The sequence below is a fragment of the Meleagris gallopavo genome, chromosome 1, assembly GCF_905368555.1.
Source record: "Meleagris gallopavo chromosome 1, MGAL_WU_HG_1.1, whole genome shotgun sequence".
Taxonomy (NCBI): Eukaryota; Metazoa; Chordata; class Aves; order Galliformes; family Phasianidae; genus Meleagris; species Meleagris gallopavo.
In genome coordinates, this window is record NC_139404.1 from 128,524,418 (window position 1) to 128,540,887 (window position 16,470).

Sequence of the window (16,470 nt, forward strand, 5' to 3'; positions counted from 1 at the left end):
AATTATGCTAGAGAGGGAATAAGAAAACTGAAGAAATATTTGCTAGGATATTAAACATAATATGAAGAGACTGTGAAAGGCTAATCTTAAGGGAGATCTTTTTTTCAGATGAGGAGAGTCATAGAAACTCCGGATGAGCTTACTCAGCATGGTTTCTCACTTCCCATCCACTCTCATATTGATTGGCGATTAAATATAGACAGAAGAGTGTGGATTAGTCTTCCCAATTCCACATATAACCTACCAAAAAATTGTTAGTAAAGGGACAGAAGAAAATCCATTGCTTTTACTGGAAAAGACATTGTAAAAAAAAAAGAAAATCAGGACAACTGCTCTCCTCGTCCCTTATGTGAATTAATACATTCCTGAAGTTATTATTTCCAATCATGCTAGTTTGTAAAAATTGTGAAGTATTAAAACGTTGTAGGTGTTGGCAGAAAAATAGGGTAGATTATCAGAAGAAACCATCTACATTTTTTAGTGAAGAGTCTGAGCTGCACCTCATAGGACAAGACAAAATTTGTCCTTATCTGCCTTTATGACCAGGGCTGGCTAGAGAGAAAAAGAGCACAAGGTGGGGGCAGAGTTGAAAAAGCAATTTCCTTGTGTTTGCCAGCCAGTCTCCAGCTGTGCAAACATGCTGTAGTCTTTGCTGGAGAGCAAAGACTTCTTGATTAGCTTGGTGATCCGTGCCAATTACAAGCAGCAGTGATTGGTACTGCCAAGATGTCATGATTTTTACCACTTAGGTGGAGTGGAGACACTGCCACCAACAAAGAGGCTCCAATAAGACAGAGCTAGCGCCAGTTAGATAAACTACAATTAGAACTGTAACTGTCAAAACTGCAAAAAAGAAGTGTAAAGGAAGCACAGAATGCTTTAGGGCAAGGATAGGAAAAGTTAAAATAAAAATACTGTATTAGCAAGCAAAATCCTCAGTTTGATCCCAATTTGCTATTATTTTGTATTATTAATTTTGTATTATTAATCTGAGTTTACAACCACAATTGTCTGATTTTTTAGATCTATCTTCGTGAAAATCTGTCTTTCCTCTGTGTGTGTGTGTGTACATACAAGTGTGCACTTTAAAGAAAAATGTCTTAGATGTGGTGCTTCTTAGGCAGTACTTCTGTAGTGTGTAAATTGACCTTAATTAAGAACTTCATAGAAAAAAATTACCACTGGATGGTGCTGCTTGCTATTCTGGGAAGTAGATGGCATGCTAGCTTTAAAAGGTGCTAGCACCCAGGCTCCACTTTCCACAGAATGTTATGCTTTTCAGTAATAATATGAGTCATATTTCCAATGCTAAGTGTAAAAACTAATTTCTAAATGTCCATTTTCTATTCTCCATTGCCTTTTAAAACTAATTTTTAAATGTGATATGTTCAATTTTTGAAAGACTATCAAGCACAAATGTCTTGTCTTCACCAACTATTTATGTTGATTTTTTCTGTTTGTTTTGTTTTCTGTTTGAGACAGGCAATAGAACATTAAATTAGCTTAATTGAATGTTGCTGTACAACCTCTACCCTGCCTACAGCAAACAGAGTTTTAGAGGGCCATGAAGTTGTAAAATTTTAACAAGGTATTAAAACTGACATATACTTCTAATGCACACAATCATGGATGAGACTGCTCTGGGATTGCAGATGATGTCTTACTTCAGCAAAGACAGAAATAACATGGGAGAATGTAGGGAGCAGACTTAAATTTTGTGACTTTCTAAATTTAATTTCTTTACATTAGAAATTCTAATGTAGTTAGACTTCAGGATAACTGGGGAAATATAGATGATTTCATCTTCTTTGGTTTCAAGAAAACATTCCATAACAGCAAAGGTTTTGCAAGACTGAAAATTTGTTGCCAGGCCAACCTGTCAATGTACAATAGCTTTGGTCGTGTCTGCCTGCGGTAGCAGTCTGGTTTATCATCTTCTAGGTAGCATCATCACGTTCTTTTCTGGCTCAGGACCTGGTATCTCTACTTTGGTCATATAGCAAATATTTTTTGTAGATAAAATACTGCAGGATTTATATGCTTTGAAACATAAAAATGATCACTGTCCTGTCTATTCACCAGGTTCTACTTTTTATTCGTCTGACCTGATTCACATATGTCCAGAGGTCCCTTCCAAACAATATAATTCTGTGATTCTATCATTCATGCATCTCGGTGTATCTCTGTCCATTTTTACACTAAGACAAAATCCCCAAATACAGAGCAAATGAAAATACACACTTTTAACATTTGAGTCTGTGAGACTCTCAGACTATCAGATATTACTGGATTTTCCTATCCAGTATTTCCTGAAGGGGTATAGTTTTCTTATATCAGAGCCATCCCAGTAGGTAAAGGCTGGAAAACACTCACTAATGACTCTAATGGAATAATTACGAGATATGACAGACTCCTGTTTTTTTTTTATTTAACTATTTTATTTATTTTATACGAATCTCTTAGAAATAGGTATGATGGTACATGGTGATCCTAAGCACACATTTCATGCTTATGGTTGTACTATCATATTGAATTACACCGAATTTTTTTGAAAATGAATAATCTATTTTTTTTTTCCAAGCAAGGGTATACTTAGGTACAGTGATGTGGTTTTGATGTATATTGGCTTACAAAAATGAGCCTAGCACTAAGATTTTCTAAAAATTAATTCTAGTGTAAAGTCTAATTTTATGATTTGCTTGCTGTGTGTAGGTACTACATATAGAAAACATTCTAATTTTCAGACAAATATATAAATAGCTGTCCTTGCTCTTAATGACTTTTTGCAATGCTTTTAGTCCCTTTGGAATCTTAGAGGTACAGAGTCTTTCAACATCTGTACCCTATGTGCTTGCCCCCAAGGACTATCCATGAATTCTTCATCAGTGTAAGATATACTTTCTAAACTGAGTTGAGCAACGCTCTTCTGGTTCATTAAATCCCTGCAGAACTTACTTGCTGCTACTTACCTAAGTATTTCTAAGGCAATTAATTTTCTGTTGTCCATTTTGCACTAGCTCTTGAGACAGGTCTCCTGTAAGGGGTTCCCAGGCACAACAAGGAATGCTCTGTGGATGAAGGAGCAGCAGAACTGCTTCTGCAGAGCTCGTGTAGGGTGAGGATGTAAAGCTTTAGCTGCCATCACCAGCTGGGGGGGAGGTATGCTGCTTTGCCTTTATCACTGGTACTGGTTAGATTGGCTTGGTAATGTACGTGAGCATGAAGGAAATCAAATATGACTGGCTCCACTGACTTTCCTTTTTTTCTGCTCCAGTCTCACCTATACCTGACTACATCCTGCATTTCTAGTCTACTGGCTTATATTCTGCCCAGATTGTAAAATGTGTCAGAAGTGGAGCACATTCCATAAGTTGAGCATTTGATGCCATTCAGCTTTGAAATGGATTTGCTGTGAAGCAGAGTTCAAAATATTAGAAGGCTTTTTTGACCTTTGTTTTTTTCTCTAACATAAGTCCGGATTTTCAGCTATGTTATATGATAGAGTAAGGAAAAAATATCTAAGTTAGTTAGCAAAATTACCTTTTTTTTTTTTTTTTTCTTTTTTTGCAAATGTCAGTTTGGATTTCAGTTTTTGATGGCAGTTTTAGGTTTTGTTGTTCATTTTCCAAACAAAAAGTCGATCAAATCCGCATGACATGAAAGATTGAAGTTTTATCTGTACCTTACAAAAACTGTTGGATTAGTCCAAGGTAATGCAGAGTACCAAAATTTATGAAGTATATGGTAACAATGATAAAATGATCTCCATGGAGGGGTTCTGAATATATGTACTGTAGCAATTAAGCTAATACTGTCTTGACTATATGTAGGAAAAACAAGCTATTCCTCTTTGAGAAAAATCCTTCTTCCTCTGCTGAGGATATTTTTAATACAATAAACCCTTACTAAAACAGAAAAAGGAAATTATATAAAACAATAAGCCAGAAAAAAAGAGCAAATTTTATTTCCCTTCTCTTTGTCACTGTCCCCTGGGAATAAACCGTTGAACTATAGACTCTGTGAAGTCTAAGAGGGATTTCACTGTGGATTTTATAGTAAAGGTCTCAGCTGTTCTGGAGGTGGGTGGAAAAAATGTACAAAGCTCATATGTAAATAAAGGTTTGTGAATAACCACTTCCTGTTGAAATGAAGCAGTGCTGCCAGTTATCATATGAAAATGAATTTTTCAGGAAAAAAAGTATTTTAATGCAACAGGCTTCAGTGGAGAAAAAAAAATAGAAGGATAAGAAATGAACTGAGGCTGCATTTGAAGCTTTACATTAAAGTCACTGACAGTCATATTTCAACTGTCATTTATCACTTATAAAGAAAGACTTGTGGAAATAAAATGTTGGGTGTAATGTATGATTTATCAAATATCTTCAGCAGCACATTTTAGAAATATGCATGCCCTAGATTTCAGCTGGGAAATGTATGCTCTGAAATAGCATACATGTCATCAATTGCTCGGCTCCTAAATAATTTCCATTTGCCTCCTAGAGCCCTTGACAAGATAAAGTGGTAGAATTTTGGATCATTTTTATAATGCTGTTATTGTAATCTACCAAGAAATCTGATGAACTTTGTACAAAACTTTAAAAGCACTTTCAGGTTGATAAAAAAATTTAAACATGACAAAGCTCTAAGTAAGTCCAGTTTGCATTAAAGCTGTGGAAATGCATATTTTTAAATAACTTCAAGCACAGCATACTTGTTGCATAATTGATTTGGATTGTTTTGATTTCTGATGTTAGACTTAAATTATCAATTTAGAGTATGGAAACTGTCATACAAAATCAGCGTTTGGCACACTATCACACAGTAGGCAATCACGAGATTTCTATAGATAATGAAGAATAAAATTCTTATAAAACTACTTCTGATCTCTCCTTACTATGATTTCACCTTATGGCATGACTCTGAAGTATTGCTGTCATGACGCCTACATTGCTGATACTACTTTTAACAGACTCCATTTTTGCATCTTTGGGTGTTTTAATTGCTTATATAAAATTGTGTAAATTTTCATTCTTTTTCTCAACTCTCAACATAAATGATATCCTGAATCAGTGAGCTCTGGGCCTGATTTGTGCACTGAAAAGATTAAAATCTGTGCTGCCTTGTTTTCAGTAGCAGTTTGTATTGAATTAACTATTGCTTTTTAAAAGACAAGTGCTATCCTTTGCTGTTTCACCAGGTGAGCAATGCTAGGTGTTCTGTTCTGCAGACAAAAACAGGGATGATGGTGAAGATTTCCCTTCTATGAAGAGATTGTAAAGCTGGTAGTCAGGCTGTGAGGTGGGGAGGTCTAGCATGCAAACTTTCATCCTCTTTGTCCATTCTGATTTTTCTTCTCAATGGCTGTTACTTGATTTTTTTAAAGAAATATTTTCAGGAAATTAGCTTTTATAGGAAATGCATTATATAGAGTGGTCTAAAATCATCATAATATGGGGATCCATTTGCAGGATGGAAGAAATGGGTGAGATGAAAATAAGGTATTCCCTTGGCATTTGGCTTTGACAGAATGAGGAGGAATGGAAAAGGACATTTGGATAAGAGGCATATTGGAGAGAGAATGAAAAAGAGGTGCTGGTATGACATCTGCAGGATGGAAAGAATTTTGGTGGTGGTTTCTGTCAAAAGAATGAGGTGTAGCTGAATAGTAGTCCAGACAAGAAGTTATCAGTGCTGGAGATGGGTTTTGGAAAGGAGAGATGAAATAGGGAGGAAGGTTTAGGTATCAAAGAAAGATAGGTAAGAATTATTGATGACATCATGTATTTGATGAGGATACATTGTACAGAGTCTTGTGCTTAAATATATTATAGCCCAAGCAACCAAAACTATGCCTCTGTTACCCAGAACCTGTGTGTCTCTGGCACTAACTGGGATCCAAACTAATCATGCTTGGGCCAACCAATATTTGTGATGTTATAGACAATTCCAACTTGAAAGGGAAAATCCTTATGAATCATGGTTCTTTCAGCTTAATTGTCTTTGCTTATGAAGTAACATAAAGATATGTTTTTTCAAGGATAAGAAGGATCAAATGGATATGGATGATTTCACATGTAAACTTTCAAAATTTCTTTGCATTCAAAAGTCCATCAAATCTCTCAGCTTTTCTGAGGCTAAATGTCTGTGTCAATTAATTTCTGAGCTCTTTCAATTCTGTACCTGAGCTTTTGCTTATGGATTCTGAGATTCATTCTGTAATGTTGTTTATTTTCTTTTCAGACTTCCCAAGGGTTTGGATTGGGTCCATGCTATTTTCCAAAAGAACAATAATGATTTTTTTGCCTAACATGATGCCCTCTGAATGTGAGATTTTCCAGAGATAAAAATAGTATAGGCATTAGATGGAACTGTGGTTCAGTGTGGCATAGCTTATAAATGGTATATCTTATTTTCTCCTTCTGTAAGCTTTTAAAATGCACATACAAATAAATGGTTTGTTTACAGTTTGCTTTATGAGAAAAGAAAATCAAAGAGTCATCCACTTTTTCTGAAGCCTCCTCCAAAGCTCATCTTTTGAATAATTATATGTCTCAATGCTTTCCAGTTTTAATTTTGCTGTGAAATTTCCACTTGATAGGTTCCGGAAATGAAGAGTTGCACGCTTGACAATATTTTTTTGCAGTACAACTTTGTATCTGAATAGTCTTGATTTATTCTTCTATTCTAGGATATATTTTGTATGGGCCCTTTGAAAAATCACTAGGATAAAGGAGCTGATGGATTACTCCATTTATATACTTCCCCTCATCCTTCTACAAAAATTAAAGCAGGTTTTACCCATAGATCATATCATAGAATCATAGAGTGGCCTGGGTTGAAAAGGACCACAACGATCATCTAGTTTCAACCCCCTGCTATGTGCAGGGTCGCCAACCACCAGACCAGGCTGCCCAGGGCCACATCCAGCCTGGCCTTGAATGCCTCCAGGGATGGGGCATCCACAGCCTCCTTGGGCAACCTGTTCCAGTGTGTCACCACCCTCTGTGTGAAAAACTTCCTCTTAATATCTAATCTAAATCTCCCCTTTCTCAGTTTCAAACCATTCTCTCTTGTTCTATCACTATCCACCCTCATAAATCCCCCTCCTGTTTATATGCTCCCTTCAAGTACTGGAAGGCCACAGCAAACTCATGGAAACTGAAAATGTTGTCAAACCAGTATAGTCAATTAAGAATACAAAGACAAAGGCCTTATGTGAAAAAATCAAAAGTAACAATATAAAATACCTAAGACCAATCAAATCTTGGAAAACACATGACATTTTTCTGAGAACTGTAAAAGAGCTAATTGGTGAGAGTGTTGATTAGATGAGGAGAAAGCTTCTAGTCTGAGGAACACAGAGGATTGCTTAGTATCTTACCATTTACTTTGTCTTGAAAAGGAGCTGATCTTCCCTGGTTAACGCCTCTGTTTCATGTTTTCGTTGGAGAGAACTGTGAGGCATAATTGCAAAATGCCATTGCCAGACATTAAATGTTGAGTATATTGAATGCCCCTCAATATTGTAGTTTCATAAAGGCCATAGAAGTACATTCATATCAACACTCTGTACCTAGAGATTGTAGATATAATCATGAGTTACCACACACTTTTGTGGAAGCTCGTTGGAAGTGTAATCTGTGCTATTGTACCATTAGAACATAGAAACCCTCCTTTGCTACTATGACCAAATTATTCTTCTGTGCATTTTGAAGATAGGACAATTTTTTCAATGAATCCTAAGATTAGCCAATTAAGTTGTTTATTTTTCTATTAATTTGCCAAGTTGCTTTGTTGTTTATCATTACTGTAAAAAATTTAAGTTCAAGGAAAAAATCAAAGCCAAATGTCTCCTTTTTTCTTTCCTTCACAAGTAGGTGGGAGAGCCTTGAGATGTTTGCATCCTATTGTTTCTTATGAAAAGGAAATATCTCTAGACTGTCTTATTTCTGTCTCAGATATAATTCTGGCTTATGTCTGAATATTTAGACACATTAATAATAAATGCCGTTGATTAGATTCAGTCTTTTGTATTGCGAATTTTATTAATTACATTCTAACTTTAATTGACTTATTTTACACAATCTGTGATCTTTCAGACATGGTGGATTAAATAATTACAAATGAGCACTAGGAGAAAAAGCAATTTTTTTCAAGGCATGTCTGCTTTCATATTTTCTTCTTGAGAATTTTATGTGCAATTGATTCATTGGTTATATAGGCATGGACAAGAGTTTGTATGTTGTATGAACTGTTGAAGTGTTAAAAGGGTATATATATGAAGTATGAAGTATATGTCTTTCTTGAAGTGAAAGCTTTTTGTAGAGAAAATGCTAGTGTAGAAAGCCACTGTATGAAGGAATATTGCTCTGCATGTATGAGTGAAAAAGCAAGTGCACAAGCTTATGAGATCTGTCTGTACCCCAGACGACAAAGTAGACCTGGAAACTCAATGTAGTGTGTCTCTGTAGAATTAATTTGCCCCAGGTCTGAGTGATTTGCTTTGGTCTTGCTTTGTAAGTCATTGTAGTTCATTTGGAGGTGTAAAAGCCCCTAGAAAGATTGAGGTGGATCACCTCCTGGGGATGTCTTCTTCTTATGGGCTGTGAAGGGAAAGCAGGAAGACTAGCTTAGAATGGGTTGCCCAGTATTTTTATCCTTAAGATGGGAAGATGGATTCCTTTCCTTCCCAGGTGACTGGATGGAAAATAAAAAACTCATGCTCAAATCCCTTTTCTTTATCCCACAGTGAGACAAAGTAATCAGCCACTCCTTCCTCAGGTGTTTTTTTTTTTTCTTCTCTTTTCTGAGAGGAGAGTGGGGTAAAATAAGGGGAAGAAAAAAGAATCAACTATAGGAGATTTTATTCTTTCAGTAATAAGGAAATGTTAAAAGGATTCTTTGATTGCTTCTTACCCTTTCTTGCAGATTGTTCACAGGACTCTTGCAGCGATGTTAGGCTCTTTGGCAGCTTTAGCTGCATTAGCTGCTATTGGGGAGGTAAGTTATTGAACTGCAAGTGCTCATTTTGTTTCTGTCTATGATATAAAAATTTCTGAGAGTGTTATGTTGCAAATGGACGCAGTAGTCTTTTTAAAGAGAATGAAATGGTAGGGAAGATATTGGGTTGAGAAAACATAATGGGGAAAATAGAAGAGCTTAGGGTATGGACAGGGAGAGGAGAAAAGTCAATTGATACATTTTGTTCTGATTTGTAGGGAGCTGATTACAGATATTTTCAGTTTAATTCAGACTTACTTTAACACTGTTATTTTCAGTAATGTTAGTATACCAATGAAGCTGTGTTTCTTTAAACTCCCCCCAGCTTGTTTGCAGGTAAAGCTATACGCTTTTGTTCTCTCAGGAAAAAGAAAAGTGGGTTGTACAATATAATTCTGTTATCATTTGTTTCTGTAATGCTATATAAGGAGCAAATAGATAAATAAACCAAGAACTTAAGGTAGACTTTTGATAATGACTCACTTAGAATGTTGCAGTACTTTGAATTAGTGGTAGTAGAAGTAAGAATAGTAATAAAATAATAAGAGATTTTTGGTATACCTTAAAGGAGTGCTTATTAATTTAATTCGTGGCTTATTTAAATGACTCACCAATTAAATGGAGTTTATATTTCGTAGCTAATCACAAGTTAGCTGCTCCATGGTATTCACTGGTAATTGTATTTTTTGATTACAGAGGCCAAGTATGGTCAAAGTGGTAGAGTGGATTGATTATGAGACACTGGCACTACTGTTTGGAATGGTAATTAAGATGTACCTCTTGCTCTAAATGTGTTGAAGTTCTCACATTCAATATCTAGATGGTTTTGTTCCGATGAAAATTTGTTTATCAAAAGGATTATGAACAGACTTCTGAAAGAACCTTTGAAAATTTGGATTCTTTTCAAGTTCTTTTTTCCTTCTGTAAAATTGTGATAACATACCAAAAATATAATTGAGGTTCATAATAGGAAAGACCTGCTTAAGTGCCAAGTATTATCACTTATCTTGCTAATTTTGTGTACTCAAAACCTTCCCCAAACACACTTACCTGGAAAAAAAGTCTTTTGTTGCTTTAGTGCTATGTTTGGAACCAAAAAGAGAAAACCTGAAAAGGAGGACAAATATTTGATCAGATTATAATAATACATTATTTTATTCACTTTTGTCCAGAACTATTTGTGGTCAAAAGTGTGATTTAACTCTAACATGAAATATACAGTGTATGCAGACAAAATTGCTGCTATCTGTTGACAATCTGAGCTTTTTTATTTCCTGACAACACTCCCTACCCTCCTGTCCTGCCCACAGAAAAAGAAAGCAAGAAAACCTATAAAATCTATTGGGAGAAAAATTGGATGGACTGGCAAACTCTCAGAAATGTGGAAAAGTGCAGAAACTGATATCTTCTGTACTCTGTAGTGCATTACTGCTGGAAACCCACAGTTATTGCCTTATCTTTGTTAATGACATAAGGGAGATACTTTGAGTCTTTCATGTATGATGCCTACTTAATCATAACAAGTAAGATTAAACTAGACTAATTTTGAGAACAAAATTTCACCATATGATATCTGAGGTATCTGACAGCTGTACTGGATATCCTGATATGATGGTGATTAGATTCTGAAAACTTTGTCAAGCATGGAAGACATTTTTTAGGGACACAAAGTACATCACATTGTTTTTGTGTAATAATATTTGCAAACTATTATTTTTTTCTTCATTTTTTGGTAGATGGTTTTGGTGGCCATATTTTCAGAGACTGGATTCTTTGATTACTGTGCAGTAAAGGTAGGTTTGTTTTAGTACTCTTAATTATTATTAAATTAATTCTTAGTATTTACTAAGATCTTCTGTGATAGGGCTTGGTGTAATAGGAGCTTTCTTTGGGCAGTTTACATCTATCACACTGCAAGTGACAGTGGTCATCTTGTAATTTTGAAAAAATCTCTCAGGAATGAAAGGAAGCCCTTAAGGCAATTAGTTTTTTTTCTTGAGGAAGGCAAAGGCCCCCAGTAGGGTACACAAGTATATAAACAATATAGAGCTGAATTATCGCACTAACTTCCCCAAGACTGTAGTTCCTCTGTAGCTAACATCTTTATTTATCTCTGGCAGTAGGAGAGAGGAAATGTGGGAACAATCATTAGTTTTACAATCACAGATGATAAATGACCACAGACCTTTGCACAGCAGTAGAACCAAAGAATGCATGAACAGGGTAATTCTGATAGATTGGCTGTAAAGCAAGTATTACCTATATTGAGGAACTCCTTCATCTGCTGCAAAACTTAATTTTCTTGAACTGTGGAAAGAAATAAAACAAAAGTAATAAAGAAGACTGCTTTGAGCAAAGAACACCTAAAGAAGATGTGGGTGGATAGTTGCCCAAGCTCTGTCAGTGCTGCTCTGAGAACAGGAAAGGTGTCCCAATGTGTGGAGGTGGTGGAAGGGATGAACCGTACTAATCCACTCAGCTCCAAAGGCAGAAAGTGGGAACTCAGCCCTACTCCTACCACAAACCCCCTTCGTGTCTGGCAGTGGAGTATGAGGTCTCTTCACATTTTTTTAATTCCTCTGCATGGTGGAGATATTTGCATACTTCTGAGAATTGTTTTACTGCTAAGTTAATCATTACTGGAGAGGGCACTGCTGGAGGTGCATGAGCTTCTCTGAGCTCACTGTTGTTTCACCTTTGGTGAGGTTGTTCATCTGTCATTTTTTCTGAAGTTAGACGGAATGTTCCAGTCCTTTGATTTTGATGCTATTTGTTTGTTTTTATTAGGCTTATCGATTCTCTAGAGGCAAGGTGTGGGCCATGATTACGCTTCTGTGCCTTATTGCTGCAATTCTTTCTGCATTTTTGGACAACGTTACCACAATGTTGCTCTTTACTCCAGTAACCATAAGGTACTTTATTGTTATGGTTTTGGACTTAGTGTTTTACAGCCAGCAATCCGTAGTAAATGTATGTGCAAACATGCTTGTTTGGACTTTTCTTGGTCATATAAAATGGAAATCAAAACTTCAAATACGCTTATTTTAGTAGGGTAAAGAGCTGATGTTTTCAAAGTGATGAGTTGCCATTTTCCTTTAGTGTTAGTGATGAGTATATATCTGAAGCCTGTTCCATTGGCAGCTGCCTTGGCAGCTAATCACTCCGGTTTGTCTCCACATCTGAACTGCAACAGCATATTGTACCACTACTCCCTTGCAGATGATATTTTTTCATCTTGTAAGGAGGGAGAATATTTTTAATTAAAGCTGCCTTGTTCTTTACTGGTTATATACAATTTTGTCTAGTAATTTATGTTTTACTGAAGTTTAGCCCTTCTAGTACTCATTGGAATACTGCATTTCAAGTAAAAGTCTTTCTGAATATGAAACTGAATTTTCTCCCTACTGGTGATTATGACGTTGGTACAGTTGCAGACCAATTTCATGATTTAAGATTAGATATTTGGAACAGTAACTTAATTACTTCAGGATTATGTAAATTAATAGCACCAGATTTGCAACTACATTATATGAGAGTGTTATTATAAGTACTGCTTAACATGAATTTAACCTGTGTCCAGTTAACCCGATTTAGTTTCTGAAAGATTTAGGGCTTTTTAAGATATTCCAAGTGATGTAATACTTGCAGTTATTGTCACATTAAAGTACACAAAATTCTATTAGGATATGGTACCATTTTATGAGGTAGTATAAAACAGTAACAAAAAACAAACAAACAAACAAAAATAAATACATAAAATTGCAAGTGCAATTTATTCTGGATTGGGAAACAGTTGGTAAATGAAAGCTCCATTTGTTTTCTGTCTGGTTATATTTTGAAGAGATCACTGCCTTACTCTGATTAATGATTTCACCTATAACAGTAACCAATTATTAAACACTGAGTTTTATTTATCTCTGTTGCAGCATATTTTGTATTAAATGCAATTGGGAATGAATTGAAAGCCAAATGCTAATGCATTATGAACTACTTTTCACATGCAGAGCTACTATAGCATTTTTTCTATTTTATGCCAAATGCATTTGTAACACCAAAGAAGTTGCAAATTATTACCAAAGCAAAAATATTTTTTTCTCTCTTCTAAGCCAATAATTGCCTATTTCTGAAATTATATGATTCTGAAACTTCATGATGAGGGTCATTTATTCTGTTCTTATCTCACTGCCATTGTCTTCAGTCTAAAGCTTCGATCCATCACACTGTGCTGCCATTGCCATGGAAATAAAAGCCTGCAGAAAATGCTACTCATTCTGTGCATATAAGGATTTAGACTGTCATTAATAAGATATAAAACATGATGCTTGTTTTCCTCTGCGTTTTTGCAGTAAGCTGATAATTAATAGCTAACATTCTCAGCTATTGTTTATTTTCAAGATGCTTTGTTGCTGGGAACTGGGAAAGGCTATAGTTATTAACATGTGAAGTTATATAATTAGGGTAAGTGGGCTGAGAAAGTTCAGTTGACTGGTACAGCTCACATACTAGGATTGTGCTGTACTTCAGGACTGGCCCTTCTTGGAGTACATCAGAGATTAATTCTTCAAGTTACCACTGGACTCGTTAAAAAAAAAAGGCACGAACAACAACAGAACAAACAAATAAACAACAACAACAACAACAAAAACGACAAACCAACACTAAAGGAAAGTTAACTTTAGAAACACTGGAAAAGAAGGAGTGAGGAAGATCAGCATACAAGTATGATTGTGGTACAGTGCCACAACGTTACAATTGGGCTAGCTCTACTGTAAAGCTCACTTCAATTGCATAATTTTACACTATTAGGGGAAATAAATGCATTTTTGTACAGTTATTTGGCCTGGACTTTTTATGTACTGAAGTTTGTATTGGCTGACAGTGCTTTTTCCAGTTTTTAAATTGATACTCCTGGTGACAGGTAAGTGTATCAAGTTAAGCTTCTGTGCAACACTTTTCTCTTTGAAATATAGGTTTTAATAATATAGACTTAGAGCAATAAAGCTGAACTCTTCCTTCAGGGAAATGACTGGCAGTGCTACAAGGAATGAGATCCTTAGGATGAGAGCCCACTGCCCAGCCTTTTCCATATCCCATATTAAGTTGGAGGGGGCAATAATTTAAGCCCTTGAATGGCCCCTTGAAAAGCAGAGTGGATTTTCCTTCCTGCACTGTGGTCAGGAGTGAGTACAGGACATGTACTCCCAAATCACCCTGGCCTCACACCTTACCATCAGGCGTTAGGGAAGAGGGGAAAATTGGAAGAAGAATTAACCGGGTAAACCTAAGCTGAAAACAGGTCTCTGATATATGAATCATGGCTGATAGGTATCCTGTCCTCTGCTTCTGCTCTCCACATGACAATCAACAACTGAGGATGAGTGCAGAGCTTGTGGTTACCCATATGTTGGTGTCACCTGGGGACCATGGCTGAGAAACTGTGAACGTGGTTTTAAATTCAAAATGCAACTTTCTGTACAGTCCAACTCTTGGGATAATTAATTACTTCTAATTAAATGCTTTTTTTAAGCACATCAATTTCATTGCCATTGACTATTGCATTATAAATGTAAAATATATGCATATTTTACATTGATAGATCTATAATTACTGAAATGCTTATAAAATTGAATGTTCGGCCACACAACAAACACGAACATGCATACATATTAATTTTAACGTCTTGCAGTTTTTCCATTGGAAGAACTTTGTTTTGTAAATTGTATAGATCTTAAGATTTAAGGGAATTTGATGATAGGGTAAGATGTTAATTTCATTTTCTTTACACTGCAGGCTCTGTGAAGTACTGAATCTTGATCCAAGGCATGTCCTGATTGCAGAAGTAATCTTCACAAATATTGGGGGGGCTGCTACAGCTGTTGGGGATCCTCCAAATGTGATTATTGTTTCCAAGCAGGAGCTGAGGAGGCAGGTGGGTACTGCAAGCTGCTTTTCTGCTAAAATTAAGTTCTGATGCTGATTTATGCTGTGATGAACCTTTTATTCCCTAGACAGCCATATGAACAGAACACAAACCATTTGTTCTGCCACACTATTTCTTTCTTATTAGGACGATCAGACAGAGAAGAGTGATCTTCTGGAGGCAAAACTGTGATGAAGAATAGACTTTTTGATACGGGCTGAGAATACTGGTTTCCTTTCTTTATTTTGGGGGATTTTCCTTGTCAGTGACAAAGTGAAGAAGGAATCAAAACAATGGAAGGCTCTAAATGCAGAAAGTTTCAAAAAATAAGAAATGGATACAAGAAGGAAGATGAAAATCTAAACCTTTTGTACAGAATGAGTTTTCTCTCAAAATTTAAATATATTGAGATCATTCAGTTGCTTCTTAGGACTTTAAAACCAGACATAACTGTCCATGCACACCACCCCCACACCATGAGAGGTGACATTACTCCTGTAGACCTATCACATGCAGCCCAACTGCAGGTGGTGTCTTGGTCCTCCAGCTACAGCCCTTTGGGATATGGAGAGCTGAGTGGGGCTTCTGCCATGCAGCATAGGCACAGCTGTCTCCCACCTTCTGCCTCCCAGTGGTATCCTCAGGTACGATGGGAGATTCTAACTTCCTTCTCTTGCCTCTTCTATTTGTGGATAAAATTGTTTCTTCATTTTACTGGGTGACTGGTGCCAAAGGGAAGGTTACAGTGCCAGGTGCTGGGTGGGACAGAACTGCAGACACCTGCCAATGGAAATGTGCTGGTCCCACTATCTCCTCCCACCTATATGGCCTCCTCCATCCTGTAGGGACACCAAGCCACCAAGCATGTGTCTTCTATTTTATACAGGTTTCATAAATGCCAAATAACTTTGTCACTAATGCCGTACATAAATTCAAATGAATTTGATGCTAGCATATGGATTAGTATGGAAATATCTGTGCAAGAGGAATGAGGGATTTTTACTATAAAATTGTTCTTTTGTTTGTTTGTTTGTTTGGAGTCAGTTATGTTTCTGTTGTGCTAAAAATATTTTCTAATTAACTGCATACACTCAAATTGTTTAAGTACTGTCCAGGTTGGAAAATGTCTTTGAAAGTTAATAGTGTTGGATTAATTAAATGTTTACTCCCAAAATGTTTAAAAGGTACTGCAATTAGTTTTGTTAAACTGTGACTTTGGAGACTGTAATATTCCTCACTAAAAGTTTGATTGCTAATTTTTACATTTCTAAACATAAAATCAGTGCAATTTTTTCGACTTGTCTTTTCTAAAGGAAAATAATTAGCACCTGCCACGGAGGTCATTTTCCAAAATACTCAGGAACTCATCATTTCCATAGAAACTTTAGCAGGGGCCACAAACACAGGAAGCAATTAAGCCATCACATCGAAAGGAAACATTTTTTTATTTTACTTGAATGTGATATTGATAATTTTAGGAGGACTCAGATGTACAAATACTATAGCAAACGTGACAAATACTGAGTTCCAAATTCTGTATTTGAAACAAG

At 36.1% G+C, this 16,470-nt stretch overlaps 1 protein-coding gene across 1 annotated transcript in view; it reads left to right on the forward strand.

Annotated features, from left to right (window-relative positions):
* OCA2 (OCA2 melanosomal transmembrane protein) overlaps nucleotides 1-16,470 on the forward strand; it is a 216,538-nt gene that overhangs the window by 43,100 nt on the left and 156,968 nt on the right. The window contains exons 9-13 of the mRNA XM_085216868.1: nucleotides 8,929-9,000; nucleotides 9,697-9,762; nucleotides 10,737-10,793; nucleotides 11,788-11,912; nucleotides 14,791-14,929. Of these exons, the coding sequence (XP_085072994.1) occupies nucleotides 8,929-9,000; nucleotides 9,697-9,762; nucleotides 10,737-10,793; nucleotides 11,788-11,912; nucleotides 14,791-14,929 (459 nt within the window). The remainder of the gene's footprint in view (nucleotides 1-8,928; nucleotides 9,001-9,696; nucleotides 9,763-10,736; nucleotides 10,794-11,787; nucleotides 11,913-14,790; nucleotides 14,930-16,470) is intronic.